This window comes from Callithrix jacchus, chromosome 7, assembly GCF_049354715.1.
Source record: "Callithrix jacchus isolate 240 chromosome 7, calJac240_pri, whole genome shotgun sequence".
In the NCBI taxonomy this organism is placed as follows: domain Eukaryota; kingdom Metazoa; phylum Chordata; class Mammalia; order Primates; family Cebidae; genus Callithrix; species Callithrix jacchus.
In genome coordinates this window covers 99,992,501-100,018,729 of record NC_133508.1, presented here as the reverse complement: position 1 = coordinate 100,018,729, position 26,229 = coordinate 99,992,501, and the positions used below count along the sequence as shown (strand labels likewise).

General features: G+C 41.3%; 1 protein-coding gene across 15 annotated transcripts in view; it reads right to left on the bottom strand.

Annotated features, from left to right (window-relative positions):
• Nucleotides 1-26,229, bottom strand: part of ATG4C (autophagy related 4C cysteine peptidase) — a 189,008-nt gene that overhangs the window by 36,417 nt on the left and 126,362 nt on the right. For 3 of the 15 annotated variants that reach the window (XM_054236353.2, XM_078332101.1, XM_054236350.2), the window contains exon 11: nucleotides 14,221-16,437. The exons of the other annotated variants lie outside the window; for them this stretch is intronic. In XM_054236353.2, the coding sequence (XP_054092328.2) occupies nucleotides 16,297-16,437 (141 nt within the window). In that variant the 3' untranslated portion in view covers nucleotides 14,221-16,296. Of the gene's footprint in view, nucleotides 1-14,220; nucleotides 16,438-26,229 lie in introns of those variants that run through there. 15 annotated transcript variants of the gene reach the window in all.

Sequence of the window (26,229 nt, the reverse complement as noted above, 5' to 3'; positions counted from 1 at the left end):
CATGCCACTGCACTCTAGCCTGGGCAACAGAGTGAGACCCTGTCCCCCCCAAAAAAATAGTCTTTTAAGGTAGGTACTATTATTCTAATTGCTGATGTTTAATTATTATTTATCATTATATTTTATTATGATTTACTATTAAAGTTTGTTATTTTACATATGAAGTATGTGAGACACAGATTAAGTAATTTGCTTAAGATCACACATCATAGAAATTATTTTGTATTTCTACATATATATCTATGTTATTCTTTTAAATATCTACAACGTATTCCATCGAATGGCTGTAACATGATTTATTTAACCAGCCCCTTCTCCTGGACATTTAAGTATTTATAGTTTTTAGCAAGTAAAAATTAGATAAATGCCTTTATACTCATAGCGTTACTTTCTTGCTGAAATATATTCATCCTGGCATGGAACTAGGTCCAAGATGTACACACATTACATGCTAGCAGTTGTTGCTAAATTTTCATCTGAAGAGATCACACCCAACTCGCATACATACACTCAGCATGAAAGTGCCTGTTTCCTTGTGCTCTCACTCTCTCTAATTCCACTGTTATTAAACTTAAAAAATTTTATCTATCTGGTAAGTATAGTATATTCTTGTTTTGATCTGCATTTTATAAAACAGGTGTGAGATTAAGTATCTTTTCCATATACTCAGGACCATTTAGAATTTTTTTCCTACGCTGTTCATGTTTTCTTTCTCTCCTTCTTTCTATTGGGTTATTAGCCTTCTTCTTGATTTGTAAAGGCTCTTCGTATATTGAACCACTAGCCTTTTGTCATATGTGATGCAAATACTCCCCCCCATTACCATTCATTGTAGTATTTTTTATAATACAAAGTTCTTAATCAATTTGTCAGCCTTTTCTTTTAAGGCTTTTGAACTTGGCTCCATCGTCCTTTCCTCTTTAGCCAGAGAACTTCTGACATTGACACAACATAACTTTCACAGTGAGTCTATGTTGTAACTAAAACCAGCAACCAAGGGAAATTAATCATTTGGAAACAAGGCCACGGGGCTTCAATGGACGCTTCATAAGGTGATAACCGTTTGCTGGATGTGATACCGGTTCAGTGGGTGTTTCACATTGATAGATAAATCCCTTTCCCTAGCAGATGGTGTCAGAGTGGAAATTTTTGTAGTATGGGACAAGTAAAGGGAGTACATAAATAACACTGCATTTGATTCCCAACTTCTTGTGAGTTACAACATGTGGATGGTTTAAGCAGGTGCAGCCATGTTAATGCACTGGCAGGGAATGATTGATATTACCAGTGTCAACTCCAGGCAGCAAGCAGGATGAATAAAAACATTTCATCAGGGCACTGAGGGACAATCAGGATCCCCAGGCCTTCCGAAAGGTTTTCACTGAACCAAACTCCAGGCATCTTGATGGAGAAGACCTACCCCCACACTTTGTGGAGGAGGCGGTGCACACAGGAATTTAAATAATGGATAAGAGCCTTCATTTTTCAACTCTCGTCAAAATAATCCCCACACAGTTTTATACAGTACTTTGTTCCTCCTAAAGGACAAAGGTACAGGTTGTAGAGAAGTTTTCTGGGATTTGTATGTGTGATTCAACAGCGTCTCCTCTGTGATGTGTTTTCTTACTGGTTCAAGATGGGTCCTGACTTCTATTTAGATGTTCAGGATTTTTAAAACACTCTCCACCTCTCAGGAGATGGATGGTATACAGAGGAAGAAGACAATGAAACGTTACCCATTTCCTGCTGGTCATCTCTGTAAAGTAAGTTTGTTCCCTTCCCTTCTTCCTTAGTTTCCTTCTACAAGGGGTCATTCAAGAAAGAGACAGAAAAACGAATTTTTTAAAACAGGAAGAAATGCTGTTATAACCTTCATCAGCAAGAATCATTAGTAAATGTTAGGAAGCCAGCTTCCCCCGCCATGTTATTGGCAACACAGCTGTAGAAGTAAAACATGGCTTTTGGAAGAGAAGCGGTGGAAAGGCCTTAAGAGAGAGGCTATTTACCTCCTCCAGCCACCAGAAACGTCAACTATTTAACCTACTTTGAGTTTCTTTAACCAAATGGTTACATTTAATGTAATGCTGATGTCAAATAGTACCACATCTTACCACCTTTCAGTAAGAAAAGGGTATTTCAAAGTGCGTGAGCTCAATACAGCAATGACTCAAGTGAAACTGGGGATCTTTATAAGTCACAAAGCCAAGGATTTTTGTGATTGGTGCTGCTTAGGTAGAAAAGAGAACATGTAAGAGTTTGATTTATTTAAAAAAATACAACTACACAAAAAACAGCCCTTAAACTAAACCTTTCTATAGTGCAACAAATAGAAACATTTGACCCATGAACTCCAGACTCATTTGCCAAATATTCCTATTTGATGGTATTAAGCTTAAAAACAGAAACATACCATTTCTAACTTAAAGAGTAATCATATAATTAATAGGAGAAAAACAGAGAGAAAGATTGCTGGAGATTAAGATTAAGCCCTGCAGAAGCGAATGTTCTAACTAGAAATTGGTTTAATTAATAGCACATTTTACATAATGATTACAGTGTAATTGCGCTGACTAGCAGAGTGTCATTAAATATATCCGGGCTCCTTTACAACACCCTAAGGCTAAAAATAATGAGTTACATTGAAAATCACTGTGCAACAGGTTCATAAATAACATTTAAGCCTATACAAGGCGAATACTTATAAATAATAAATATTTGCCTTTTGTAATTGAAGAAAAAATGACAGCCTTCTTTTTCTACTACCTTGTAGATTGCCATGTTATAATGCTGAAAAGATTTTTCCCCTTGCTTTCTCTAGAAGGTGTTGAATAATTTATTCAAATGCTAATATTCCACGTAGTCTGACTTTGAGGAACAAATATTCCTACATCAAGAATAAATGCCAAGATGCTTATTACTTCTCTTGCTTTACTTTACACCATGTATCCCCCCAAAACCACGACAGTCTATCACACCTGTCAAATGAAGTTAGTGACCAAATTTTCCTGCAGAGAAGCAGCATTTTTCTATATTTAAAAATTACCCCTTTTCCCAAAATGTTCATCACGTTCAGGGTTGTTATGGGGCAGCAGCTGCTCCGTGACTTCAGAAAGGAAGTCAATGGCATCTAATAACTTTTTTTTTCCTTCTTTCTTTTTTTTTTAGATGGAGTCTCACTCTGTTGCCCAGGATGGAGTGCAGTGGTGTGATCTCGGCTCATTCTCCTGCCTCAGCCATTCTCCTGCCTCAGCCTCCCGAGTACCTAGGATTATAGGAGAGTACCACCCTGCCTGGCTAATTTTTGTATTTTTAGTAGAGACAGGGTTTCATCATGTTGGCCAGGCTGGTCTCAAACTCCTGGCTTCAGGTGATCTGTTTGCCCTCGACCTCCCAGAGTGCTGGGATTATAGGAGTGAACCACCGGGCCCAGCCACCTGATACTTCTTAATCTCTCACTTTTCTCCTGTGAACCAATGAGATCCAACAGCAAAGGATGCTGCTCCTTTGATCCAGGTAGTTTATACTGGCATAGGCTCAGGTCCGCAGAAGGTCAACCCTCACGAGCTTCCTCTTCTTCACCTCCTCAGCTCTGAAATGGAGTTGTGTTCCCCTAGTGCCTGAGAGAAAGCAGAAGGCAGAGCTCCCTGGCAAGGCAGCCTCCAGGGAGGCTTTCCAAAAGCTCCAGAGCAGGGCTCTTAGCCACTGGCTTCTCTCCAAGGACTGTGGGAAAGAAGGAGTCTCCAAGCTATAGAGAGAACACAATATTGTTGGGGGTGATCTTAGGCAGGAAGGAGGACAGAGCATCCGCAGGACACAAGGAGGAAAGGACACAAGGAGAAAGGCCTTCTCTCAGAGTCCAAGCCATTTCCAGGTCAGTTGAAGCAAGTCAAGCACCGTCACTCTTGGAAACACAAAAGCTCCCAGGGCAGGAAGCCCTTGAAGGAGGAGGTCACCGCTTTTCCCTTTCCACTTGGGAGAGCAGGTCTTTTTTTGGTGGAGGGAGGCATTGTTGCTTAGTGATGAAGAAAGGGCTTAGCAGTAGCCAAAACTCAGTTCCAGTACTGGACCACCTATTGCCTGTGTGAGGTTTGGTAAATCACTTGACCTCTCTGAGCCTCTTTCCCTAATCTGTAAAGTGACATGACACCAGTCTATGCCCTCCAAGGTTGTTGTGAGAATTGAATAGAAAAAATTTTTAGCGTGTGGACTCAGTATAGTGTCTCCTGATTAGTCATGGCTGAATCTGTGATCATTATTTTTTTAATCTCATCATCAGAAAGTTTTTTCTCATATTTAGCCAAAATCTATCTTCGTATCATTTCCATCCATGGTCTCTAGTCCCTTCTGGAGCGATGAAGAACTGGAGATTTCCTACTCACCCCCACCCACTTGCATATCCAGTACAACCAAAGGGAATTTTCACTATCCAGATAATACCTCTCCTCTGATTAAAACCCATCATGATGGCCCATGGTTCTTAGGGAGCGTAGGGCTGAGAATCCTTATTCCAAGTGGTCTGGCCTCTGCCTGCCTCACCAGCCTCACCTCAGGCTGCTCAAGCCCTCATACTCTGTGCTGCAGAAGCCCCAGGCCTCTTTCTGCTCAGGTGGGCAAGTTTCCCACTGGCCCCAGGGCCTTTACATAATGCCTTTGTTTGAAAGTCTCTTCTTGTCTGCTTTTTTTAATTAGCTCTTCAGACCTCAGCTCAAACAAGGCTTCTTCAGGGAAGTCTTAGACTAACTCCCTAAACTAGATTAGGTTTCTGCCTCTCACAGCTCCCTCTACTGTTCCTGCACAGGTTTTAACATTACTGAAAGTGGTATATTTTTGTAATTACATGATAAATTATTATTTCCATTCAAAAACTGCCTATTCTATGAAGGCAGGGACCACGGCTGCTTGGGGTTGATAGTGGGCTCACCTGTTACCTGTCATATGACCCCTGTCAATAGTTGGTGTGAATGAATGAAGAACAGAAAGAACAACTTGCATTTCCATATGAGATTCCTGCACATATCTCAAGATAGTTCTTGTGCTTCTCTGCTTCATGATTTAATTGTCACAAGATAAATGACCACAGTGCTCCTGTACGCTCATCATGTTGAGTTTTAGACCCCACCGCAACCCTGCACGCACATCCAAGGGAGCTCAATAGAGTGAGAGGATTGCCTCTTAGGATCTCCACATTCTCTTTCCACTACCGACTGCACCCAGAGGCTGCATTAGCTCCAAATGTACACACGTCTGTGTCTGTGTGTATATTATGTGTACACACTGTTCTTTTGTTTAAAAGTACTAAACTTATGAAAGAAAATTTGGAAAATATAGACTAGAAAAATGTAACAAAAATAAGCCTTAGACAGTGGTGCAAAAAAAAAAAAAACTCACCCTTAACAACTTGCAATAATTTCTGTGAGTGCCTTTTTGCATATGAATAAGTTATTGTAGCATTTAAGGAAGGATTATATGGTGGAAATACCCCTACATACTCATATGCATTCTGCTTTTTCACCAATATTAAATTACAAAAATATTTCTTTATTATCATGTAAACTTTACAAATATCATTTTACATAGTGCTGTATCAGAAACACTTTCTGCTGCTACTTACAATAAGGGTTGAAGGTGACTTTTCTCACATCCTAAGAAGCCTAAAGGTAGGAGATTGCTGACATTGCTTCAGGTAGATCTTTGCTTATGGTTGCAATATAATTGCTGTAGCTCCTACCATCACATTTATATTCAAGGCAGGAGGGAGAGAAAAAGGATGTACCATTTCTATCTTTTTATTAATCAAGAAAAGCCAACTCTTTCCTAGTGCCCTCAGCAGACTTGCACTTATAAATCCCTGCCTAGACTCTGTCTATGACCCACACTAGATACAAGGACATCTGGAAACGTGAGTATTTCCTTTTTTCCAGCCTATGGGATTGACGCAGGCAAGGGAAATTGGGCACCTTTTCCACCTTCTATCAGATTAATTCTGTTCCATTTGATTCTCGGCTCTGTAAACAAAAACCTTGGCAACTTGCTTCCAAAAAAACTCTTTCCTCCTTTTGCTTCCTGGTTTATGAAAATCAACAAGATCAACCAGGGAGTTAATAGAAGTGTTTTTGGTTACCATGATGCTTATGGGGGTGCTACCTTTGGTAGGCAGGAGCCAAGGCTAATGGACATCATCCAATGAGCAGGAAATCTCTGCAATAAAGACCTGCCCATCCCCAAATGCCAATAGTGTCTTTGTTGATTTTCATTCATTGACAATTATGGGAACTATTTCATCAGAAATGGGAAGGGAAGGGAAGGGGAGGGGAGGGGTGGAAGGGTGGGGAGGGGTGGGGAGCGGAGCAGCGGAGGGGAGGGGAAGGGAGGGAAGGGAAGGGGAAGGGAGGGGAAGGGAAGGAAGGGAAGGGAAAGGGAAAGAAGGGAGGATTTTGTCATTAAACATCACAAACAACAGAAGACAGATAATACTTCTCAATGATGAGATACAACCCTATGCATGCTACTTTCTCCTTCCTAACCCACAATTTATATCATGTCCTATATACAGATAAGATTATTTAAACTGTCCTTTTGGTGAAATAGTTTTTTTAAAAAAGGCATGGGTATAGATCTTTACTCTTTCTGGCTTTCGAAGGGCTTCTCCTGGGACTTTGGGACCTGATATTGTTTGCAATTTGTTCTCCCCCAGAGGAGATTAGGAAAAATAGAAAGGCTCAGGCCAGGTACTGCTTGGTATTTAATGATGATAGGCAGAGGTGAGAAAGCACAGATCAGCTTTTTCCTCTCGGCAGAGCCTGGGCTATTAGGAGAAGGGAATTTAGTGTTTGATTTGCCCATTCTCCATTCCTCATCGAGGTTTCGGTCCCAAATTGCTAAACCTCCATTCAACAGTTAAATTAAACATAACTAACTTTGTTGATATTATTTCACAGCCCAATAACTTGATACTCATACTCTTTGTATGTTCGATACATACAGAGCTCAGACACATTTTTAAGTCTCAGCTGGTGATGATGAATTCTGCTGAGCTAAACTTGTGTTTCACAGGATCCTGCTCAGCTGAGACGGGGGACACTATTGCACTGTAAAAATAAGCTTCAAGCCATAATTTTGATGGGCCCCTCACAGCAAGAAAGCCTCCCTCTTCTCCTCCTCCCTCTTCATGGTAGCAACTGCCGTTTGCCACTTGCCCCTCCTAAGCTAAAGGAATCCCTTACAGACAAGTCCCTCACACCAGCGCCTCCTACATGGAAAGAGCACTAAACTCGAACTCCAAAGGCCTCTGTGTTTACCCCCTCTCTGCCTGTTTCTTTATGAACTTGTGACTGTAAGCAACTCACTTAATTTCCAATAGCCAAATTCCATGTTTGGGAGGGATGGAGGTAAAAATTCTGCCTTTCTACCTCGCACATGGGCTGTGAGCTCGGGTTGAGAGACTGCTGCAGAATCTCAGGTGCCATTCACTATGATTTACATGTTCACCTGTAATCTGGACTCCTATCCTTTAAACATGATAGGAAGACCCTAATAAACAGTTGAATTGAATAAGAAATGTGTGTGCTTATTCATTCATCCAACATGCAGGCACCTTCTGTGTAGCAGTCCTGGATGGTAAATACTCTGGCTATCAGGAATGAAATTGTGCTGCAATGTGAGAGAGAAATAAGTCAACAAATAATTACCTATAATGGAGAACACGACATTCTGCCCAAGTGAGCCAGTGCTGCTTTGTAGAGGGGGCCACTCGTGAGAGAAAACGGGGAGCATCCCAAATGCACATGAGAGCCAATGCTGGCCCTCTTCTGAGGATTACACACATTCTGTCCCTTTGTGGTGGCACAGCCCTGTGGAGTGGTATTATATCTACTTCACAAGTGAGAAAGCCAAGGCCTAAAGAACTTCCATCAGGTCACAAAGCTGGTAAGGTGAAACTTGGCTCCCAACGCTCACACCCTCCAACAGGAGACCAGATCCTCCTTGGCTCCCCAGCACCTCCACAGCCTGTCTCACAGGCTGTGGAAAAGCCTGCCAGGCCTCCTTTTCAACAGTAGTTTAAAAAGTTACCCAAAACAAACAACCTCATTAGTATATGTGCTGCCGAAGCAAGCACAAACAACCGCATTAAAAAGTGGGCAAAGGACATGAATGGACACTTTTCAAAAGAAGACCTCATGTAGCCCACGAGCATATGAAAACAAGTTCAATATCACTGATCATTAAAACAATGTAAATCAAAACCACAATGAGATACCATCTCACACCAATCAGAATGGCTACTATTAAAAAGTCAAATATAACAGATGCTGGTGAGGTTGCAGAGAAAAACAGACACTTACACCCTGCTGGTGGGAGTGTAAATTAGTTCAATCATTGTTGGAAGCAGTGGCACTTCCTCAAATAGCTAAAAACAGGACTACCATTTGACCCAGCAATCCCATGACTGGGTATATACATTTTTTATAAATTTTTCTGTCATAAAGACACAGGCCTGCAAATGTTCACTGCAGCACTACTCACAATAGCAAAGACATGGAATCAACCTAAATGTCCATCAATGGAAGACAGGATAAAGAAAACATGGTGCATGTACATCATGGAATACTATGTAGCCATAAAAAGAACAAGATTATGTCCTTTGCAGAAACATGGATGGAGCTGGAGGTCATTACCCTTAGCAAACTAACACAGGAATGGAAAACCAAACGCTGCATGTTCTCACTTACAAGTGAGAGGTAAGTGATGAGAACTCACGGATAGAAAGAAGGAAACAACAGACACTGCGGTCTACCTGAGGGTGGAGGCGGGAGCAGGGAGAGGCTCAGGAAAAATAACTCGTAGGTACTAGGCTTAATACCTGGGAATGAAGTAATCTGTGCAACAAACCCCTGTGACACAAATTTACCTATGTAACAAACCTGCACGAGTGCCCCTGAACTTAAAATAAAAGTTAAGGCCAGGCACGGTGGGTCACACCTCAAATCCTAGCATTTTGGGAGGCCAAGGTGGGCAGATCACCTGAGGTCAGGAGTTTGAGACCAGCCTGGCCAATATGGTGAAAGTCAGTCTCTACTAAAAATACAAAAAGCTAGCCAGGCATGGTGGTGTATGCCTGAACTCCCAGCTACTTGGGTGGCTAAGGCAGGAGAATCACTGGAACCTGGGAGGCAGAGGCTACAGTGAGCCAAGATTGTGCCGCTGCACTCCAGTCCAAGTGACAGAGTGAGATTTCGTCTGTAAATAAATAAATAAAAGTTAAAATACCCTAAAATATCTTAGGTAATAATGATTATGTGTTTCCAAAATTTATGCAAATTAGTTTAAGAGGGAAAAATGGGGTACGGAGGTTACTATAGGCATAGGCTGATATCTCAAAAGCAGGTCTCCCAAGGGACTGAAGCTTAGTTCCAGAAAGCTCCAGCAGCAAGGCAGAGTCCCCTACCCCCTACCCCCTCCCCCTCTCACTCCCTCTCTCCCTCCCTCCTCCCCCTCCCTCTCACCCCTCCCTCTCCCCTCTCCCTCCCCCTCCCTCCTCCCCCTCCCTCCTCCCCCTCCCTCTCCCCCCTCCCTCCTCCTCCCCCTCTCCCTCTCTGGCTGTCTCCCATTGTCTTGGTTCTCTTTGTTGTGTTCACTTTGCCCTCTCTTTAGATCAGCTTTTGTTGCTTCTCCATGAACAAGGCCAGAGATGGCCACTCCACCCCTTATTGCCCCAGTTCAAGCAACCCAAGAGACTTGCTAGCATCTCTACATCCCAATTCTGAATTCCAGGAAGACTGAATCTGATTAGGTTAGCCCGACTGGGGTTAACTGTGTCCTTCAGTATGGGCTATGTGTAGTGACTTCATTCCGAAGAGTACAGCGTGCAGGGGCCTGGCAGGTAGAGAAACATGCCCAGCACCACCTCAGCCAGGTAATCAAGGTCAACATCAACAGTGATTATCATCTTGAAAGTATGTGGCCAGGCACGGTGGCTCATGCCTATAATCCCAGCACTTTGGGAGGCCGAGGCGGGTGGATCACGAGGTCAAGAGATCAAGACCATCCTGGTCAACACGGTGAAACCCCGTCTCTACTAAAAATACAAAAATTAGTTGGGCATGGTGGCGCACGCCTGTAGTCCCAGCTACTCGGAAGGCTGAGGCAGGAGAATTGTTTGAACCCAAGAGGCAGAGGTTACAGTGAGCCGAGATCGCGCCATTGCACTCCAGCCTGGGTAACAAGAGCGAAACTCTGTCTCAAAAAAAAAAAAGTATGTATCTTTGACGTGTGATGAGATAAGAATGGCACATTACCTCTGTAGCCTTCCTCCCCAAAACCTGTAACTTCTGTCTGTTCATGAGAAACATATCACACAAATCCCAAATGCAGGACATTTTGCAAAACACTTCACTAGTAATTCTCAAAACTGTCAAGTTCATAAAAAACAAAAAAAACCAGAGAGGTCTGAAAAACTGTCACAGTCAAGAGGAGACTAAGGATGTAGGACAGCTAAATGCGATGTGGTACCCTGGACGGAATCCTCAGACAAAACATAGAAATTATAAAAATCTAAGAAAACCTGAGCAAAGTATGGACATTAGTTAAAAATAATGTATTGATATTGGCTTATTAATTGTAACAAATGCACTATGTTTATATAAGATGTTAATCACAGGGAAACTGGGCCACGTGCGGTAGTTCATGTCTGTAATCCTAGCACTTTGGGAGGCCGAGGCAGGAGGATCGCTTGAATCCAGGAGTTTGAAACCATCCTCGGCAACATAGTAGGACCCATCGCTACAAAAAATGTAAAAATTAGCCTGGCGTAGTGGCACATGCCTATGATCCCAGCTATTCAGGAGGCTCAGGTGACTGGATTGCTTGATCCTAGGAAGTCAGGGCTGCAGTGAGCTATAATCACACCACTGCACTTCAGCTTGGGCAAGAGAACAAGACCTTGTCTCAAAAAAAAAAAAAAAAATACGGGAAACTGGGTGTGAGGTACGTAAGAACTCTGTACTATCTTTGCCATTATCTAAAACTTTTCTTAAATAAAATATTTATTAAAACAAAGGATTGTGTGATTACTCTGCACCAATCACCATGCCGGGTACTTTCGACACTGCAATAACGAAAACGAAAAGTCCTTCTCAAATTACCCTGTCCTGTTTTCTACCTACCACAGTATGTGTTGCAAACCCTTTGAAATAAGGGAAGATGTCAAGACCCAGTACAGTCCTCACACACCGTAAGCAGTTAGTGCATCTGTGAACTAATGTCCGTTACTCGCAAGAGAGGCCCCATCTTAACATTCGGAGATGTGACCTTGTCCTGTTACATCTGATGAGGGCACTGTTCTTGGACACGGAGACATGGATGACTTCCTTTGGCTCACTCCTTTTTTTTTTTTCCTTTATTTTTTTGAGACAAGGTTTTACGCTGTCACCCAGCACTCCATTTACTCTGGAGTGCGATGGCCCAATCTTAGCTTCTGAGCCTCAAGTGATCCTTCCATCTCAGCCTCCCAAGTAGCTGGGTCTGTAGTTGCACAGCATCACAACTGGCTAATTTTTGTATCACTGTGTTGCCCAGGCTGGTCTCGAACTCCTGGCCTCAAGCTATGCTCCTGTCTCAGTCTCTCAAAGTGCTGGGATCACAGGTGTGAGCCACTGGGCCCAGCCACTCTCTTCTTCTTATTGAGCAAATTAGTCCCTTCCCAAGTGGCCACGACCCACCCCTAAGAGGTCATGAAAGGGGTGTGGGCCAGCCTCTGAAGGATTTGCCTTCCAATAATCCTTTAGTCCTGGCCTGGCAACTTCAGATGGGACCTAGACCTCATCAGTGTTTTATGCCCTTCAGGGGACCTATCCTTGCTTCTCTCAGGACAGTCTTATAAAACCTTTCAAAGGATAAGAGCCTCTTGTTGTGATTAACCTTTGGAATGGGCACTAAAAATAATTTTGTATTCACTTTAATAGTTCAGGTTTTAAGGGGAAAGATAGATGGGTGTGGCTTATTTAAGCATTTTCTTTCCTAAAGCAGTGGAGAGGGACAGAAGACACAGAAGGAGTTTTTGGCAGCTGAGCTGAGATTTGGACATTTTAACCCTTTTCAACCCACTTTTTCTCCCTTCTGAGTCTTCATTCAGTAGTTTCAGTCCTAGGAAATGAATATTAGCTGATTAACTAATTCCTTCAGGAAAAATGCCATTAATTCATCAGTCCTCTTGATTTTATTTTCTTTAACTGCCTTTGAACATCTTTTGTTTTCGTAAATGACTGATTTTTGTGCTGTGGTTCGCAGAGTCATAATGAACATGGGAATTCAAAATCCTCGCTGTGGTTTACTTTCAGGCCTATCGCATAGAAAACCATACTGCTCCTCACAATACGCCAGAGTTTCGCTATAAAAAGGGACCATGCTAAGTCCTTTGGCCCCGGGCACTAATATCACCACCCCACTGCATGAGCTTTTGTAGTCTGAAATCAGGAACAGCCCTCACTGCCACCTGCAAACCTGTGCAATAGGATACAAAAGCAGCCCCTCTCCAGCCACACGCCAATCGAGTAATGTGGACCCTTGAGGCTGGATAATTCCATGCTCAGTCCCTTCTGAGACTTTCCCCCAGGCCCTACAGCCTTAGCTTATGTAAGCACACATACCAGTCTCTCTCCAACTAGAAGCTTCTAGAAGGGTCATGATTTAGTCATCTCCATAATACCCGTAGTGCTGGCATGATGCTTGCCCATCATATACACAAGTACATGACAAAAAAGGAGGGCAAAGATACACAGGGCTTCCACCTACCCCGGGTGAGCCAAAGTCACTGCTACAGACGTGGATGGCGCTTGACGTGTAGACAGGTAGAGAGTAGGGATTAAAAAAGAATGTCTTCCCCATTTGCTCGCTCTGACTGGGCAATGATATAATTTCGAGTCTCACGTCTCTATTTCAGACCACATATGGTAGTAATATTGGCTCTTCCCCACCTCAGCCTAACCATGACTAAACAGGTTGATGAATGTCATGCATCTTATCATCATACATGCATATTTTTAAATATAATTCACTTTTGATCTGCACCCTTGTGCAGTGGCGAATGAAAACAGTTAAGATTTCTTCCACTGTCTGCCTTTAAATGTATTAAACAGCCCTGCTGTCAATAGATTATATTCTTGTACAATGATAATAGCCCCCAAAACTAAGAGGCCTTGTCAGGAATTGCAGTTGTCACAGTTTGATGGGAATGATTTTACTTGGGGTTCGTCTGCCGCACAATCATCTCATAATCTGGATATACATCACAGCATGACATGTAAATTTCCTGCTACTCTGCTTTCATTTCCAGAGGCAGCAATCAAATGAAAACCACTCAACCTCACCCAAATGTATAAATAATTTTCATTCAAACATATTAACAGTCAAAATACGAGAATTTATCACAGAGTGCTAGGCCTTTTAAGAAGCAATAAAGACTTTACTTTTTAAGCATATTTCTCCTTAGAAAAGTAATACGAATAGTAACTCGCAATTTAAAAATCGCATTTGAAAGTCCACATAGAAACCACCTAATCTGCAAACTTAAGGGATGTGGGTGTTTTGCCGTAGATTTGATGCTTGCAGGAAAAGGGCTGCAAGAAATATCGAGTAAGAGAATTGCATGTCGATTAATAATCACCTACAGGAAAATATCAATGACTAAAAATGCGAATTTCTTTCATCTTTACCAAGCATACCTTTTGTGCTGCAGAACCAAGAGTAGATTACTTCCTTTAAAATGTAAACACCTGATCCAGGAGCAATTTGTTTACTGGGGCAAATGACACTGTTTTTCCTCATGAGCGTCAGATTTTAATTGAAAGCAATCTCCTAAAGCCCATCAAATTGCAGCGGTGGACATGGCTGACTCTCCCTGACTTGAGACTGTGTTCCAGCCACACTGGCTGTCAGTTACCATGAAAGGGAAAGAGGCATTCGCAAGTGAACAAGAAAAAATATTTGTGCTTGGTGCTGAGTTATGAAGTTGCGTGAGAGGAGGGTGCTGGTTTGCTCCTTGGCCTGGTTGAGGTGAGTGTGGAGTGGCCTCGGGGAACTGCACTGGAGCGTGGGGACTCACCAGCTTGTCTATAAAGCTCCCCTACTCCCCTGAAGGTGGGTCCAGGCTAAGCCTTCAGATGGGAACTTTCTCTGTGCCTGTCCAGACAGAGGTGCTAAAAGACATCAGTTGAACAATAAGACACCATGTTGACAAGAGTTTATTAGGTATGGAACAAAACCCCAAAAGGAATGTAATAGTGTGACACATTTAATTCAATAATCAATCCACTCATATTTCAAAAGGTACCTTCCATATTTTAAAAAGGACAGCACTTTGTCTCCAGGTAAAGGCTAACTTACAGGTTCCTATCATATCCACTGGGAAAACTGACATGCAGAGGGTGGTTAGGAAGGCAGGGTTCAGGATGGAGGACAATGGATTTTTCCTATGGATGCCAGCACCTGAAAATGTTGCTGCCTTGCTTTAAATTTTCGTACCCTTTTCTTCTCCCCACACTGCCCCCTAACATGTGCAAAAACTGCTAAGATGACAGTTTTTCCCATTTCCCCAGTAAGTGTGCCTGTAGCAGTAGAAGTACCATAACCCGGGGTACAGCAAGCTCAGCCATTTGAAATAAAACTTTGCAGTACTAATGTTTTCGTAACTGCTTCCATATTGTAATGATATTTTTCCAAGCACTGGTTTTATTTGATCTTAAATACCTTTTTGGGAAAGTCCAGTGAGCTGACTCTAATAAAATCATGCTATTGAAAAAAGGTTTAAGTAGAATGTTCAGAATAAATTACAAAACTGCATGCAAGAATACCAGCTAGTGCTGCAATAAAAAGCTGAAAATGAGTATTCTTGCAATATATTTTAAAGAAGTAGTATACTTTTTTTGTTCATTTTTTTTCATTGAATGTTTCATAACAGAATGCCTCCATGTCGTGGAAGGAGGGGAATGCATACCAAATGAACAAACTGCGGGAAAAATTGCATCTAAGGGGAAAAAAAGCGCTTGACTTTTGGGGGGAGTATAGAATATATTTCATTTCATTTTCAATAACTGTTGGAAGATAATAGGAAATGTAATTTCTTTCCATTTGCTGTGCCAAAATACTTAAATTACATCATACTTATCCTGTCATATTTTTCCCCAACATATTCAGGACCCTTTAATGGATTTCACATTCCTATACATGCACTAAAGAACTGTATCTGCTTTAAAAGACAGAAACTATTGAAAGGCCTGAGTGAGAGCCACAGGCAACCATATATCTGACTTTCTCACAGTGAAGCAGAAGTCAGGAGCTCCTCATGAGGGATGGAGATGGAGGCATCCTCCTAATTACTCCTGAAATCCTAGGTCCAAAAGAAACCATGAACCCTCTCCATAACCCTTCTACTCAATAGGACAGTCACAAAAATTGGATGCTAAGAGTCAAGGACTGCAGATGGTGAATTTTGCCTGCAATGTGAGAGGCTAACAGGTTTTGGGCATTGAGTCAAGCCTTGAGCTCCAGGTTCTATAATGAACAACATTTATTTAAATCAAATTAACTTAGAAATCCAAGTTCACATCTCTCATCATCAAGTAAGACAAAAGCAATCATTCTCATCCTATCAGGAGAAACTGGGGCAAAGAAAAGGTAGCTGTGGGCCAGGTGCGGTGGCTCACGCCTGTAATCCCTACACCTTGGGAGGCCAAGGCGGGCAGATCACTTGAGGCCAGGAGTTCAAGACCAGCCTGGCTAACTGGCAAAACCCCATCTCTACTAAAAATACAAAAAATTAGCCAGGCGTTGTGGCACATGCCATAATCCCTGCTACTTAGGAGGCTGAGGCATGAGAATTGCTTGAACCTGGGAAGCAGAGGTTGCAGTGGACTGAGATCATGCTACTGCACTCCAGCCTAGGGGACAGAGTGAGACTCTGTCTCAAAAAAAAGAAAAGAAAAAGAAGGGGGAAGAAAGGGAGGGGAGGGGCGAGGAGGGGAGGGAGAAGAAAGGAAAGGAAAGAAAAGAAAAAATAAAAAAGAAAAGAAAGCTATGGCATGAGGAACAAAATTTAGAATATAGTGGAAACTGTTGGTGGCCTCCCCCGCATTCCTTCTCCCCATCTTCTTTCCTGCTATAACTTGATTTTGTTCGACCCATTTTCATACACAGCCATGCATCTCAGGGGAAGCTGACCTCTTCATTTATCAGAGCAGTGCAATAGTGAGCTTAGGCTGCCGTAACAAATATCATAGATCGAGCGGTTTAAACAACGAGAATTTATTTTCTTACAGTTCTGGAGACTGAAAGTCCAAGAACAAGGGACTGGCAGGTCAGTTTCTGGTGAGGGCTCTCTTTCTGGCTTTCAGATGGCTGTGTGCTCACATGGCCTTTTCTCAGTTCATGCACACAGAAAGAGAGCTGAGAGAAGAAAGAGAGAGAGATTTTTGTTCTCATAAGGCCACCAATCTTTTGAATTAGAACTCCACCCTTATGATCTCATTTAACCTCAATTACCTCTTAAAATTCCTCTCTCCCAACACAATTATATTGAGGACTAGGGCTGCAACATACAGATTGTGGGGGAAGACAGTCCAGTCCACACCAGCTGGGTCTGACTGGTCATAGGCAACCCTATTCCCTTTGCCATTACTGAGTTTGAGGAAAGGCATGGGACTCTGACCAGTGAAGCAGCAGAGGAAGCTGGCTGGTGCCCCTGCAGAGAGGCATATTCTGGCCAACCAAAGAAGCTGGACATTTTGATATCCAGATGTGACCTCTGAAAGTGAAGTAACCATCCTACCACCAGCATAGGATGAAACCAATACCAATGACGGCAGAACACAACAGTTTTCGTTTCTTAGGGCTGCCATAACAAAATAACTGAGACACTTAAAACAACAGAAACTCACAGTTCTGGAAGCTAGAAGTCTAAAATCAAGGGGTCAGCAGGGTCTTCCTCTCTAATGGCCCTAGAGGAGAATCCTTCCTTGTTCTTTTAGCATCTGGGTTCCTTGGCTTATAAAATGCACCAAGCCAGTCACATGGCCGTTCTCGCTGTGTGTATTCCATCATTTCCCCTCTATTTTTCTGTCTCTGTGTCTAAGTTTCCCCTTTTTATAAGAACACCAGCCGTATTATATTAGGGCACACCCGAAAGACCTAATTTTAACCTCATTACCTCTATAATGTTCCTATTTCCAAATAAGGTAACATTCTAAGGTACTGGAGGGTTAGGACTCCACGTTTCTAACTGGGGGACACAATTCAATCTGTAAATTGCTCAAACTTGGGCAAATACCAAGGTTGAGTAGACCCTCAGACCCTGGTGACATAACTGGGCCTCTGAATTAACCAACTCTGAAATCCATCCTGCCCAGGACTTGCTGACATGTGAGATATACATAAGACACCTTTCTGTATTGTTCAGGTCATTTTGCATTGAGATATCTGTTACTTACAGCTGAATACATCACTGCTGCAACAGATGTTGAATAGAAACAGATCTCATTCTACCATTTAATAGCTGTGTATACTTGGAAAAAATCACTTGCACTCTCTGACAATACTTTCTGTATCTCTAAATCGAGTCAAATATTACATCAGAGTTGTCACAAGAATAACATAATGCCTTTCAACAGCATTATACAGAGAAGGTGTTCAGTACATTGCTCTTTTTAAAAACTACCCATGTGACTTTGGAAGAATAAAAACAATACCATATAATCTATTGTAAAGAGACAAATGAGAACCAGTAGATCCTTATGGTTATCATACTTCAAAATGAATCATTTTGCCCATGTTCTTCACTTGGGAACCCTGCACCTTTCCAAGTCTTTGTTAGTCTTTTCTGAAAGCCACCATCTACGAGAGGCAGTGAGCATAGTGGTTACAAGCATAGACTTTGGAATCAGACTGCATGGATTCAAACCTTGCCTCCACCACTTTCTATGTGTGATCTTGAGCAAGTGACTTAACCTCTCTGTGCCTCAATTTCCTCATCTTTAAAACAGGAAAATGATGATGATAACAGTTTCTCTTGGTACACCTAAGAGGATGTAAGGTGATTAGTAGAGTTTCGTGTAGCAAGCACGTTAAACACACACTCTTTCCTCCTTTCAATCTCCATTATTGTCTGCAATCACCTTGGGAAGCGACAGCAGTAGTTTTCCAACTTTGGTGAGTGTAAAAAGCACTTGTGATGTTTATTGTATATAGATTCCAAAGACTTCCACCTCTCCTATCTGGAAATTCTGATCCAACGGATCTGAGATGCTAACAAGCACTCGAGGTGAAATTGATGCAGACGGCTCCTTATCACACACTGAGAAACTCTCTATTTTACTGACTGGAAGTCAGAAGACATGGAAGTGGTTACTCCTCATCTTAGAGATAGGTACTTCTCTTATCCTCCCTACTAGTCTGAAAGCTTTTAAAGGCAGAGACATCATTATCTCTCTATCCCTTCTCTTACCACACACCTAACATAGTACCTTGCTCATAGTAACTCAAAAGTATTTATTAGTTAAACTTAAAAGACCTCAGATGACATAGAAAAACTGAAGTTGTCGAGAAAGGGAAATGGAGATACAGGCAAAAGGAAAATACACCCTGCTAATCATTTAGGGATCCCAAGAAATTCTGTTAGGCATAGCTGCCCTGAACCAGCCCCACCGCCCAGTTTTCTTTCTTTTCTTTTCTTTTTTTTTTTGAAACAAGGTCCAGGCTAGAGTGCAGTGACACCATTAGGGCTCACTGCAGCCTCTACCTTCCCCAGATCAGGTGATCCACCATCTCAGCTTCCAGGTAGCTGGGACTGGTGCACACCACCATACCCAGCTAATTTTTGTATTTTTTGTAAAGACGAGTTTTGACATGCTGCACAGACTGGTCTCGAACCCCTAAGCTCAAGTGATTCACCCATCTCAGCCTCCCAAAGTGCTGGGATTACAGGCATGAGCTAGCACACCCAGCCCCACTTTTGTTTCTATAAGCCCCACTAACAGTGTGACCCTGGATAGCAGAGTCACTAAGAAAGTCTATGATTCCATGCTGGCTTTACTTTTCAGACCTCTACCAGTCTGGGACACAACTCCTTGAGCCCAAAGCAATCTATAGACCAAGTGCAGAAGGATAAAGGGGCAAAAATGTCCATTGAGAAGCTGGATTTAGACTTCTTATTGTTACTGGCGTACTCAACCAATCAAGCTTAGCTCTTCTAAGGCAACAGCAACAAAAAAAAATTTTCAAGCTTGTTTTATAAACTAATTAATGTTAATCATGTAGCAATACATAGCTACTATTTTTTGAAGGACCATATGGGCTAGATGCTTTTCATGAATTATATAATTAAGTTATCAAGAATTTGTTCAACTGAGATTTGTTGATTATCTACTATATGTTGAGCTATAAAATAAAAACCAATATACCTATCAATATATACAAATAGATCACTATATCCTTGTCTCATTTATGACTGTAAAGAAATAAATTCCCCACTTTGGGAGGCCGAGGCGGGTGGATCACGAGGTCAAGAGATCGAGACCATCCTGGTCAAGATGGTGAAACCCCGTCTCTACTAAAAATACAAAAAATTAGCTGGGCATGGTGGCGTGTGCCTGTAATCCCAGCTACTCAGGAGGCTGAGGCAGGAGAATTGCCTGAACCCAGGAGGTGGAGGTTGCGGTGAGCCGAGATCGCGCCATTGCACTCCAGCCTGGGTAACGAGCGAAACTCCGTCTCAAATAAAAAATTTAAAAAAAAAAGAAAGAAATTCCCTACAAAGATTGGGTGGCTGGTAAGTAGAAAGCATTGGTATGGTATCTGAGGCAGTAAGCACTTAAAATGTAAGCCATTATTATTATTGTTGTTACCGGTTTATTAGCGTATACATACTGCTATTCACTCCTCAGAACTTTCTGGAAACATTCTGGGTGAATGTTTCTTCATTGGGCTTATTTGTACTTACTAAATGTTCTACAGTAACTATGCAATGTTGTTGTAATAAAAAGTAGAAGTAATACACTTTAAAAGCAAGATATTTCCCGCCTCCAGCATCCACAAATAAAAACCATTATCTTTGACAGCACCACCTAGTGGTTTCCAGAGAGTATGACTGTAGATCTATTTCCCTCACCCACATCCTGTGGACACTTACTCAGAGATCTTCATTCTCAGAGATCTTCATTCTCAGAGATCTTCATATCAAGATCTACAGTAGGTGTGATTACGAGATGTTCCAACATTCACACAGTGTCCTCCATTCATGTCTGACCAATGACTGATGTTTTATTTCTGTGCCTTTATTGGTCTTTAGAACTCATTCTATTTTTTTCATGATGAGATGATTTTATTTCTTATGGGACTTTTATTTTTATTTCAATACTTTTTCCTCACAGAAATATAACATAGGAATCCAGGGATACCTCTAACACACTAGCACATACTCAATTCAAATATCCTAATATTTTAGAAGTAAAGCTAGAGGTATAAAAATCATTAGGCAAAAATGTTTAATAGTACAAAAAGCACTTATTGAGGCCCTACCAAGTGCCAGTCATCATGTAAGATGCTGCAGTGAAAAGCTAAATAAAACATGCTCCTTCCGCGTGGCAATTCCTCAGAGACCTAAAGACAGAACTACTATTGAATCCAGCAATCCCCGTACTGGATATATACCCAGAGGAATATAACTCATTCTGTTAAAAAGACACATGCTCATGTATGTTCATTGCAGCACTATTCACAATAGCAAGGACATGGAATCTACCTAAATGCCCACCAATGAAAAACTAGATAAAGAAAATGGGGTATATAAACACCATGGAATACTATGCAGCCATAAAAAAGAATAATATCATGTTTTTTTGTGGGAAGATAGATGGAGCTGGAGGCCATTTTCACTAGAAAACTGATCCAGGAACAGAAAACCAAATACCACTTGTTCTCCCTTATAAGTGGGAGCTAAAGGATGAGATCTCATGGACACATAGAGGGGAACAACACACACTGGGGCCTAATGGAGGGTGGAAGGTGGGAGGAGAGAGAAGGGATTATGAAAAATAACTAATGAGTACTAGGTTTAATACCCAGGTGATGAAAATAATCTGTACAACAAACCCTTATGGCACAATTTACCTAGGTAACAAACCTGCACATGTACCCTGTAACTTAAAAGTTAAAAAAGAATGTTCCTTGCCCTCAAAAACTTTTATGGAAGACTCATGTTTCATGCAATATACTGTGACACAGCACCTCATGAATGCACCCATTCATTCATTCCACAAGTATTTTTTGAGCACATACTGTATACAAGGTACCATTCTAGGCGCCAGAGATACAAAAATGAATTAAATAAACAAAGTCTCTGCATGCCTCTAGAGCTTCCCATCTAATGGGGGAGAGATAATAAACAAATGAATATAAGACATAGTCATGATGAGAAGTAATCCAAAAAGTAACTAACTGGTTAAAGGGAATAGAGAGTATCAAGGTTGCTTTTGATACAGGATAGTCAACGAAAGCCTCTCTGGACAGAGACTTTGAGGTAGTCATGGAGCAAGCTGTGCAGATACTGCAGAAGCAGTATTCTATGCAGGGTGCTGAGATGGGAATGTGCTCCTGTGTTGACAGGTCTGTGTGGCTAAGCAAAGCAACTAGAGAGAGAGTAAAAGGTGAAGAATTTGGACCGGAGTCTCTAGCTTTGTTGGTCACAGTAAAGACCTCTGATTTGATTCAAGAATTAATGAGAAGCCACCGGAAGGTTTTACTCAGAGGAGCAACAGGCTCCAACTTACATTTGAAAATGATCATTCAGTTGCCAAATGGATATTATTATAGAATGCAGGAGGACAAGAACAGAAACAAAAAAATGATGCAATAATCGAATGAATGTCTGCAAAATAAGTTAATGTATAGATAAGATGTAAAAGCAGAATAGAGGAAGTAGTAGTTGTCACCTGGAGTGACAAGGAAAGACTCCTCCTTCGAGGTGAGGCCTAAACAGGGATTTGCTTTTTATTTTACAGTTTGATTTTCCTTTTTTCTCTTTGGCAAAGTGTTATTTCATCAGGAGACGTAATATCAGTGTCTCTCTTATGTGATGTTAGTAGTTTAATTAATGCCTAAATCCATTCATTCAGTAGAGGTTGCAAAATGGTGAAATTCTCCTTCTGTCTTTCTATCTTTATTAGCTGGAATATGTTTACAAAAGGAAACTTTCTGTCATCTTCCATTCAGTTATCCAGTTGTGTAATTCACATAGAAAAGGCAAGCCAAATGCTTGATTCTTTCAGTTTTCAGACAGCATATCGGTCCACTGGCATCTTTTCATGGTAACCAACTGCTTGCTTTCTCCCTCTCTTGCTTTTTGCTGCTCCTTCCTCTTTTCTTTTCCCTTTACTATCTCTTTCTTTTTCATTTGCTATCATTATAAATTTATGATTTATAATCACATCTGATGGGTTTTAATCAATTGCAGTTATTACCTTTATGGATGCTTGAATTGTCCCATCTTTAGCCAGGAGCCTCTTCAAATTGGCTCCTGAGTGCTTTTCACCAAACCCCGGTAGGTTCTGATCACCTCCTTGCCACCTAATAGAAGTTCTGGCTGAGTGCAGTGGCTCATACCTATAATCCCAGCACTTTGGGAGGCCGAGGCAGGCAGATCACCTGAGATCAGGAATTCGAGACCAGCCTGACTAACATGGTAAAACCCCATCTCTACTAAAAACACAAAATTACCTGGGTGTAGTGGCAGGCACCTGTAATCCTAGCCACTCTGGAGGCTGAGGCAGGAGAATTGCTTGAACCTGGGAGGCAGAGATTGCAGCAGCCCAAGGTTGTACCATTGCACTCCAGCCTGGGAGACAGAGTGAGACTCCAGCTCAAAAAAAAAAAAAAAAGTCATGACAAGCTCACCTTAGACATTCCTTGTCCCTAACTTAGAATCAGTCATTTCTCTAAGGAGCCTTGGTTCCTGTTAGTGAGTGATGGTATTTCAGCACCACAATCCAGTAGTACGAGGGGTCCTCGTTGTTTCTGTGGTCATTGTTTCTAGGACTTTTCACTGGATAGAACTGAAATTCCAAAAATAAAATTAATTATGATTTCCCATTAATACTTAAGCTACAAAATTTGTATTCCTTTCTCCCGCACTGATAGTCCCAGTTTTCAAAACCTCCAGAAATGATAGAATTACAACTCTTAATTACTGTTTTATTTCCCCCAAATATACCCAACAATCTTACAATCTCATAACCACCAACATGATTACTGTAAATAGTTTAAGATTCTTTCTGTAGTTCTTTTGTCCTGAAGATAAGTACCTCATGCCCATATGAGGTACAGACAAGTTTCTGAGGATTAAATTCTTTGGAATTGTTCATGTTATGGGTCTATGGGGAGTTTGCTATGGAAGCATACATTTAATAAGTGATTATATGGCAGTAAATGTTACAAAAGAAGTACAGGGATCAAAGTGAGGCTCACCTGTCTGTCCACCTCACATGTCCTGCCTGAGGCAGTGATGCTGAAAAGGAAAGCTGAAGTAAGAGTTGGAATTCTCTCAGCAGAGTATGGGGTGGGGAGCAGGGAGGGAGTGTTTTATACAAAGAGAAGAGGTCCCTAGTCTCAATTTATAAGGCGCTCTGCAAATAAAATGCCAAAAAAAAGAAAACTTTTTAAATCATGCTTTCCAAGAATCAAAAGATTATCATCCTAAGCAGATCTAATTTCCTCTTTGGGAGTGAGTTTCAAGCAAGAAGTCACAAGGAAGGTAACCATGGCACAAAGCCATTGACATGCTTTCATTGTAACCCAAAACCGTATTGCTTAGCTTAATCACCCATTTTATTTATCCTACTTAGCTTCCATTTTCAAAAGTGAAGGCCTCAGAGGATAAGGACTTGCCCCTGTTAAGAATATTTAAAAAGAAGAGCTTTGGGAAGTGAAGGGCACTCCCAGGAGGGGACCCAGGGAGGGTCTGAAACTGCATAAGAAATTATGATAAGCCTGGGGGTTTATTCTGTGAATGGCACTGTATTCACGTACATCTAATCCTCAAAACAACTCTGTAAGTTAGGTGATGTTATCTCATTTTAGATCTAAGGAATCAAAGAAAGAGAGAAGGCACAGACAAGGTTCAAAGTCATGTAGCTGCTAAGTGGGAGGTCCAAGATTCAAAGTCTGGTCTACTAGATTCCAAAACCAAAATTCCACCCATGACCTTGTTAAATTTCATTAGTTTATTCTCTGGAGACACAGCTTATTGGAATATATACACTGTGGTTTATAAAATAAGTTATATTAGCCTAGATCCTCATCACATGTGTAAAGAGCTGTCATCATCAGAACTAACATTTGGTTAGCCCTTTGCAGCTTACAATGGAACCTTTTCTAACTCAGTTGATTCTTATTATTCCCATTTCAGAGGAGGAAACTGAGATTCACAAGGAAGTTAATTTGCCCAGCTAGTTCAGTGGCAGAACTGGGGCTTTAAACCAAGGCTTACGACTCCAAATCCCAAGGTATCTCCACCCTTGGTCATCCCTGACTCTTGATTACCAGACATCATCAGAATGAGGGCAGAAATGGAAAGCTTAATAAGAAAAATCAATAGTAGAAAAAGCTATAAACTACACCCTCTCCCCCACGTATGATGCCAGTTATCACCAAAATGTCCCTGCTTAGTTATGAAATTGACCACAAAAACAATACAATTACTTGAAAAATCTTCACCTAAAAAGCCTCTACAGAAAAAGTCTACAAATTCAGGACCTTCAACGTCATAGTAAAAGAGAAAAGAAAACTTTGTTTTCTTGATTTTCCTGCAAATCTAGAACTGTTCTAAACAATAAAGTCTACTTTAAAACAGTAAAAGAACATGACCAGCATTGCCTATATTTTTCTCCTTTCCTTTTTCTCTCATAAATAATTTTGCTAAGAAGAAGTAAAGTTTCTACGCTTTTGATAAATTTGTACTCACTGCTATTCCCAAACAGGGTAGGCTACTCTAGGTTTTTGGAGTCAGACGGTCTCATCTTCAGACCTTGTCTTTGCCTCTTCCTAGCTTCAGTTTTCTCCTCAGTAACCACCTTCAGTAAGGGCGTGAGGATGAAATGACTCACTTAGGCAGGCCAAGCACTTAGCCCTGTGCCTCATACATAGTAAGTGCTAATAAACAGCAGCTGTTATTCTTTGCGCTGTCCCACCACCTCTTCTTGCGCTTATGGAATAAAGGTTGGAATTTGGAAGTGGGAAAATACAAATATATACATATATATATATATATATATATATATAAAATATTCAATCTTAGTGCTTTTTTTCTTAAATAACAAAAATTACTAATTCAATTTTAATTCCTATATTTGAAATATATAGGCTAAGGACTGAACCCAAAGTTAAATATTATTTTTATCTAGTTGCTTAAATTAAAATTTTAAATAGAAAAAATTTTTTTGCCTTTTAAAAATAGAGAACATTCCAGCTGCTGCAATGTGGCTGTGGGTCTATGCAGGGGAGTCTCATAGGACCACCCAGATTCTCACACATCTGGATCTTGCTCACTCACGACTGAGCCTGAGATTTGCAGCTGCAATACATGGAATGCCACCAGGGCAAACTACTTAGCAACCCACAGACTTGTGCTATGATAGAAATGCCAATGCTGAGTTCTCCTCAAATCACTATGCACCAAACACAAGGCTGTCTGCTATTTCTGACCGCTTTTAATTGCTCTGAACACAGTCAACAGCTTTTTTTCAATCAGAATGGCAGCTACCACTCACCGGGCTAGGTGAGCTGTTGTTGCCTTTCGCACACTTCAGGGGGCGCAGTGGAGTTTGGCAGAAGGTTGTAAAGTCTTTAAATTTTAAATTTTAAAAATGGTGAGGGGATAGGGAGGGCTAACATTAGGAGAAATACCAAATGTCTACGACGGGGGGATGGATGCAGCAAACCACCATGGCACGTGTGTACCCAAACATGCACATTCTGCACATGGACCCCAGAACTTAAATTATAATTTTAAAAAATTGTACATGATGTAAAATTAAGTTTTTACTTTATGGCTTATCCAGTTTCTGGACCAAATAGGCCTTTACTTCCCTTCCCCACGCCCTCCCCAAATCGATTGCTGGTGTTCTAAATGTCCTGCTTCTTTTATTAGCATCAGCACTACATCGAGGATTAACAGTAATTATGAACTTTAAA